This window comes from Dipodomys spectabilis, unplaced genomic scaffold, assembly GCF_019054845.1.
Source record: "Dipodomys spectabilis isolate Male_0828 unplaced genomic scaffold, ASM1905484v1 ptg000097l, whole genome shotgun sequence".
NCBI classification, from domain to species: domain Eukaryota; kingdom Metazoa; phylum Chordata; class Mammalia; order Rodentia; family Heteromyidae; genus Dipodomys; species Dipodomys spectabilis.
In genome coordinates this window covers 4,092,752-4,100,256 of record NW_024870774.1, presented here as the reverse complement: position 1 = coordinate 4,100,256, position 7,505 = coordinate 4,092,752, and the positions used below count along the sequence as shown (strand labels likewise).

General features: G+C 39.2%; 1 protein-coding gene across 1 annotated transcript; it reads left to right on the top strand.

Moving 5' to 3' along the window:
• The first annotated feature begins 5,538 nt into the window (after window positions 1-5,538).
• On the top strand, window positions 5,539-6,468 carry LOC122113423 (olfactory receptor 49). Its single transcript, XM_042686410.1, has one exon. The coding sequence runs from the start codon at window positions 5,539-5,541 to the stop codon at window positions 6,466-6,468; it is 930 nt and encodes a 309-aa protein (XP_042542344.1).
• Window positions 6,469-7,505: the final 1,037 nt, after the last annotated feature.

The following is a 7,505-nucleotide window of genomic DNA, read 5'->3' as shown; positions in this document are numbered from 1 at the left end:
CTCAGGAGGGGTTAGAAAAGGACAGGTGGTCTTAGAGAATGCATTAAATCCATAAGAGATGCAAATCTCTTATACCAACAGTACAAGACTTGCATGTAGAACACAGAGACAATCTTGCAACCTCAAGAAATACCTATGTGAATTTGTGATTTCTCAACACTGAATCTTGATTGGGGCTTCAGAAAGCTCTTGGGGCATCCAACCCTGGCTGGACCTAAGCACTAATCTTCATTCTGCAGCAACAGCTTCCTCGACCCCTCTTCTTACTGGTATTTGCTTTTATTTTCCATTATAAAGTACATTAAGGCAGGCACTGAGTCTTCTGTGTAATTTTAGACCCATCATCTAAGTCAATGCTGGGACACAGCAGAGGTTAACCTGATGGTCAGTCAGTCAGAGCCCATTTCATTACCTGCTCTTATTGAGTAACCGTCCCTTTGGAAAATCCAAAGCTCTGGACAACTCTAAGTCTGGGTGAAGGTCTGAGTGTTTTTTCTTAGATGGGAAATAACTTATCCACATTCTTAGTGTACTGGAGATGTCAGAAGGATGTACAGCACCCGTGGTGGCAAGACAAATCTCTGTCTAATACATACTTTATCACTAGACACTCTATAATTATCCATTAAAATAACAGTCTGAAGGTACAGCCCTGTCCAGACTCTACAGCTTCCAGGTGTGTCTCTTCCTTCACTTATCAAAGTCATACAGGATAAAGAGAGAAAAATGTCTAAGATTCATAAAGTGGCCCACTTCCTTTTGTAGCCAGAAGGACTCTCAACTAGTGATTTCTGACTTAAAATAGGAAAAAGTGGAAGTTGATCAGCAGCCCTGTCTAGGTACTTTGTTCTTGCAAAGGCCACCTCCTGCAAGGTTATGTTTCTCCTAAGCTCATAACTTAGTATGAATTTGGAGTTTTTCCTTTCATACTTCTCATAATCAGCCCTTCGTTATTCTTCTCTCTATTCTTTTTCCCCAAGGTGTCCCATGTTAGGGAATAATCACCATTCTATTAGTTCGTTATTGAATATCTTTTGTGTATGTACTAGTACTAGGGCTTGAACTCATGTTCTGGATACTGTCTCTTAGTTTTTTGCTCAGGACTAGGGCTCTCCCTAGCCACAGCTCCACTTTCAGCTTTTTCTTTCCTTTCTTTTTTCTTTGGTGCTTAACTGAAAATAAACATCTCATAGACTTTCTTACCTGGACTTGGTTTGAACTGTGATCCTCAGATCTCAGCCTTCTGAGTAGCTAGGATTAAAGGCATGAGCTGGTGAGCTCCCAGCTGTTATTGGAATAGTGTTAGATTCTGCTTTTGCTCTGGAAAGAGATCTGGGCTTTTACCTTTGAACCAGAGGGTCTGTCTGCAGAGACTTCTTTTTTCAATTGCTGATGAATCTAAACAACACATTGGCCTAGAAATAACTCCTGGGGTTATATCTTCAAATGGTAAATTATTTTGTGTTCATAAACTAAAAGCAAATGTGAGATAATGGTAATTTGTGGATTGATTTTCAATAGTATAGTGTATTCCAAAAACATGTCAAAATAGGTGTGTTTTTTTTTTTGTCGGTCGTGGGGCTTGAACTCTGGGCCTGGGCGCTGTCCCTCAGCTCTTCAGTTCAAGGCGAGTGCTCTACCACTTGAGCTACAGCGCCACTTCCTCATTTCCATTTCTTTTTTTTTTTTTTTTCAAAATAGTTTTTAAAGGGAGAATGTTTATAAAGCTTATCAGCTCATTCTCTCAACTAAAATCATTTCCATCCCTTGATTACCCCACCACTCTTAGCAGCTCTTACCTTTCAGCTCCTTAAACTGGGGTCCCAATCTTCTCTCCCAATAACTTCCAGATAAGTTTTGCTCTGCTTAATAATTAAAGTAATAATGATGATGTATAAGGAAGAAAACTTTCAGAAAGGCTAACTTTTAGAGAAAGATCTGGCTTTTTATGTTTGGGTATTTTTCCGCTGGGAGCTATCAGACCCAAGACCAGTGTCTATTTACTAGCTCAAACTCCACACCATCTCAAAATTGGAATGCCCCTTTAGAGACTGCTTGTAAGGAGACACACCCATTGTTTCATGAGGAAAAACAAATTCTCTTCATATGGATCAATTTAAGGCTCCTTGACATACTGACTTTTCAAGATCTCTGTCCCCTAGGAAATATTACATAAGTGACATGTCCTCAAGTTTCTCTGTGTCACACATACTCATCAAATCCACATATGCAAGGCAGTGTGATTCACTCAGCCAATAAATGGTTACCAAAGCTGATTACTTAAATAAATTTACTCTATGTGCTATATAAAATACAAAGGTTATTTCAGTTTTATTATCTTTAAGCAGTTGTACCAAGTTGTATTTTATTAGTAAATGCATCTTGATCAATGTCACCCCTTCCATTGTTCTCCCGCAGGAATTTTTGAGTCAATGAGCATCAGATGCAAAATCAAGTATAAAAATAAGAAATAGTCAAATTGTGAATGATAAAGACTCATTCATTCAGAAAAGAAAGCCTTCTCGAAAAGGTAGTTCTTTATTGGGAGAGATCAAAGAACAAGTAGGATTTAAAAGACTGATTCTTACAAACTAAAATAATGCCATGTGAAGAAACAAGAGTACATGAAAATGAATAGAGTCAAAAAACTATAATGAAGCTATTGTATCTAGAGTCCAGGATTTGTGGAGGATGGATTGGGAGAAGCACCTGAGATTATCAAGAAGATACAGGCATTAAGAACTTTGAGCACCAAACTCCCACTAAGGAATTTTCATTTCTGCAGGTATCACTTGGACTTATAAAAGTCCAATTATGTTTTCTTCTTACTGATTTTGTGTATGTGTGTGTGTGTGTGTGTGTGTGTGTGTGTGTGTACATGCATGCTTGAACTCAAGGTCTTGAACTCTTGTTTGGCTTTTTCACACAAAGTTGGTGCTCTATCACTTTAGCCACAGCTTTACTTTGAATTTTTCACTGGTTAATTATATCTAAGACTCTCACAGATGTTTGTACCCAGGGCTAGCTTTGAACCACAGTCCTCAGATCTTAGCCTCCTGAGTAGCTAGGATTACAGGAGTGAGCTGCTGGCACCTGCCTCATTTCTCTTTATTAATCCAAATACTAGTGAAAGGCATCCATGCTTTAAGCAATCTTTTTTTTTTTCATCATTAATTGATTGTCTTTTAAATTCTCCCTTTCAAATAATATTTTGAAGGGAAAGAACAAATAATAATCTTTCCACTAATAATTTATAGTTATTTTTAGATTTAACATTGAAGAAAACATGAACACTTGATTTAAAGACAATAATGGAAAAAAAGGGCCAAACTCTAAATTCAACAGCTCTGTTGTATAGAAAACATAGCTTTTAGCAATATGACTCTGGAAGTCTTTATTTCTTGAAATTTCAGATTTTTTCTCAGCATGATTTCATTGTTATGGAGAATATGATTTCAGTTCTTCATCTCATCAAGAAATAAATGCACTGAAAAGTTACATACATTATTCTACATAAAGTCTATAATTAAATACTTGGGTACTACAGGCACACATTAATTTCAAGGTTCATGACTGATAGTAATTATAGATATGTTTTATTGAAGTTTTTAAAGAACTCTGGGACTTTCTTTTTTTTAATTTTCTTTTGTCAGTTGTGGGATTTAAACTCTGGGCTTGGATTCTGCCCTCTTCAGCTCAAGGTGAGCACTCTACCACTTGAGCCATAGCGCCATTCTGGTTTTCTTTTGGTTAATTGGAGACAAGAGTCTCACAAACTTTCCTGCCGGGGCTAGCCTTGAACTACAATTCTCAAATTTCATCCTCCTGCGTAGGTAGGATTACTTTTAATATTTTGATATGAAAACTTAACTGAATACCAATAAACAAGTGCTTATTTAAAAAGAATTCTCCTAAAAAAACACTCTTGAATGCAGTTTGTTTTTGTTTTGTATCAGTACTGGGGTTCAAACAAAGGGCACAGAACTCTTGTTTAAGTTTTTGCTGAAAGCTGGCACTCTACTACTTAAGCCACACCTCAACTTCCAGCTTTTTGCTGGTTAATTGGAGATAAGAACCTCTTGGATTTTCCTACCAGGTGTCATTTGAACAGAGAGTCTCAGATCTCAGCCTCCTAAGTAGCTAGCATTATAGGAATGAGTCACCAGTTCTTGGCTTCTGAATGCATTCTATTGTATTTTGTTTTTAGTGATGTAGTGTTATAGGATAGGAATGAGTGAATCTCCATCTTTTCTGTGAGATGCTTAGACCTCTGTCTCAGCATAAGATAGGTGAAGAAAATATATGTAATTGTTCTATGGAAGAAACAAAGTGTCAACATGTTTCAAAAAGAAAATTAAGCCAGGCACTAGTAACTCACACCTACAATTCTAGCTTCTTGGGAAGCTGAGATCTGAAAACTGTAGTTCAAAGCCAGCCCGTGCAGGAAAGTCTGTGAGACTCTTATCTCCATTTAACTACCAAGTAGTAGAGTGCCAGCCTTGAGCTGAAAAGCCAAGTAAGTACACAGGGCCTTAAGTTCAAGTCCCAATACTGTTTCACAAAAAAAAAAAAAATTAAGTCTGATCAGAAAGAGTGTGTAAAGGACATACAAGTTGGGGTGGTCTTTAAAGGTCTGATGGAATTTCAATGAGTGGTTAAAGCATTCCTGGATGAGAGAATAGTAACAACAAAGGTACAAAAGAGAAGAAAAAAAAAAGAGACAGAGCTGTAAAGAACTTGGGTACTTGGAAGAGCAATGATCAAAAGATAGACTGAGGCTGAAGTTGGGCCCTAAGTCTTAAAGACTTTGGTTGACATTTGAAGCTTCACTGTTTTAGTGAATCTGTATTGTAATTTGGGTAATCTTGAAAGAGTAATACCCTCAAGAATGAGCTATTTATGGATAAGTCACAATATGACAGAAAAGATATATTGTTTAAAAAACAGTGTTGGGGGCTGGGAAGGTGGCTCAGTGGTAGAATGCTTGCCTTGCATGCCTGAGGACCTGGGTTCAATTCCTCAGCACCACATACACAAAAAGAAAAAAGCCAGAAGTGGTGCTGTGACTCAAGTGGTAGAGCACTAGCCTTGAGCTGAAGAGCTGAGGGACAGTGCCCAGGTCCAGAGTTCAAGCCCCATGACCGGACCAAAACAAAAAACAAACAAAAAAAAAAAAACAGTGTTGAAGGCAGATTAGATTGCCAGGAACAAAAGGAATTTGTTGAAAAATAGGAATAAATATTTTAGCTCAGAAAAATAAGACAATTTTTTTCCTTAATCCTGAGCCTTATTGTACCCTTTCCTTTAACATACAGATAGATACCAAACACGAAATTGGCATGCCCAAAGGCTCTGTAAATAATCTGAGTGGTCAGCAATGGGAAGTTAACTCCTTAGAAATAAAGAATTCTTCAGTACAAAGTGTGACTTTCATTCCTTTTTCCTTTCACCTCCAGGTTGTCCTCAAATGCTCAAAACTTCACAACTGCTGATGCTAAATACCTTTGTTCAGCCATGGCAGCCAAGATCAGAGGAGCCATGGGGAACCAGACCACTGTCACGGAGTTTGTCCTGCTGGGGCTCTCAGATGCCTGTGAGCTGCAGATGCTCATCTTCCTGGGGTTCCTCTTGACCTATCTCCTCACACTATTGGGGAACTTCCTTGTCGTGGTCATCACCCTCATGGACATCCGCTTCCATACCCCCATGTACTACTTCCTGCGCAACTTTGCCATCCTGGAGATCTGGTTCACCTCTGTCATCTTCCCCAAGACGCTAACCAACATCCTCACAGGATGTAAGACCATCTCCCTAGTAGGATGTTTCCTCCAGGTATTCCTCTATTTCTTTCTGGGTACCACAGAGTTCTTCCTGCTGGCAGTGATGTCCTTTGACAGATATGTAGCCATCTGTAAGCCTCTTCATTATGCCACCATCATGAGCAAACGGGTCTGTGTCCAACTCGTGCTCTGCTCATGGATGACAGGATTGCTTCTCATCTTTGTCCCAACCTTCATCACATTTCAGCAGCCATTCTGTGGTCCCAACATTGTGAACCATTTCTTCTGTGACAACTTTCCACTCCTGGAACTTATCTGTGCAGACACAAGTTTACTCGAGTTGCTGGGTTTTGTCATTGCCAACTTTAGCCTCTTGGGCACTCTGGCTGTGACAGCCACCTGCTATGGCAAAATCCTCCACACAATCCTGCACATTCCCTCAGCCAAGGAGAGGAAGAAAGCCTTTTCAACCTGCTCCTCCCACATCATTGTTGTGTCTCTCTTCTATGGCAGCTGTATCTTCATGTATGTCCGGTCAGGAAAGAGTGGGCGTGGGGAGGACCAAAACAAAGCAGTGTCATTACTCAACACTGTAGTGACACCGATGCTCAATCCCTTCATCTACACCCTGAGGAACAAACAAGTGAAACAGATATTTAGGGAGAAAATGAGCAAGTTTCTCTCATAAAGCTGTAGAATAAAAAGGCTTAGCCAGGTACAGGTGGCTCATGCTTATAATCTGAGCTAATTAGGAGACTGAGATTTGAGGATTACAGTTCAAAGCCAGCCCAGGCAGACAAATTCATGAGACTCTGACTTCTAAGCCAAAAGCCAGAAGTGGACCTAGAGTTTACAAATACATTTAACCATTTATATGTACAATGTGTCTTGATCAACGCACCCCTTCCACCATGCTCCTCCATATCTTCCAGCCCAGCCCCTCAAGTTATCTGGTTCCATGTTCACATATGTACATTGAATTTAATGGCTGTATTTTCCCCCTTCCAATCCTCTCTCCATTTGTCTGCCCTTCAAGCCCCCCTCCCAACAAAACATGATTCAACTTCCTGGTATTCATTTAAACAATGAATTCTTATCAGCCTTAAAAACAATGAAATTATGACACATATTGCAAAACAAGAACCTCAAAGATACAATTCTACATGAAATAAGTCAGTCTCAGAAGAAATGCTAGACCTGACTCCACTGTCATGAGGTAGTAGGACAAGTCAGTTTCACAAGATGGAATATAAAGTCATGGTTTCAGAAGCCAATGGAGATGTAATGAGGAATTATTTTTTAGTAGATCTTGTTTCAATTTAGGATGATTTTTTAAAAATGTAGGACCAAATAATGGTGGTAATTCCACAACAATACAAATCTACTTCGTGTTACTGAACTAAAAAAAAAAAACAAATTTAAATGATGTTTATGTTCCATGTATTTTGCCACAATAAAAAGTACTGATTATCTACGGCTCACTCCTATAATCCTATAATCCTCAAGAGGCTGAGATCTGAGGATTAAGGTTCAAAACCAGCCAAACAGGAAAGTCCTTGAGACTCTTATCTCCGATAATCACCAAAAAGCCAGGAGTAGAGCTGTGGCTCTAGTGGTACAGTGCTAACCTTGAGCACAACAGCTTAGTGAACAGCTCTAGACCCTAAGTCCAAGCTCCAGGATTGGTACCAGAGAGAGAGAGAGAGAGAGAGAGAGAGAGAAAAG

Excerpts from the sequence above, each read along its gene's own strand:
- LOC122113423 (XM_042686410.1), top strand. The coding sequence starts at position 5,539 with ATGGGGAACCAGACCACTGTCACGGAGTTTGTCCTGCTGGGGCTCTCA.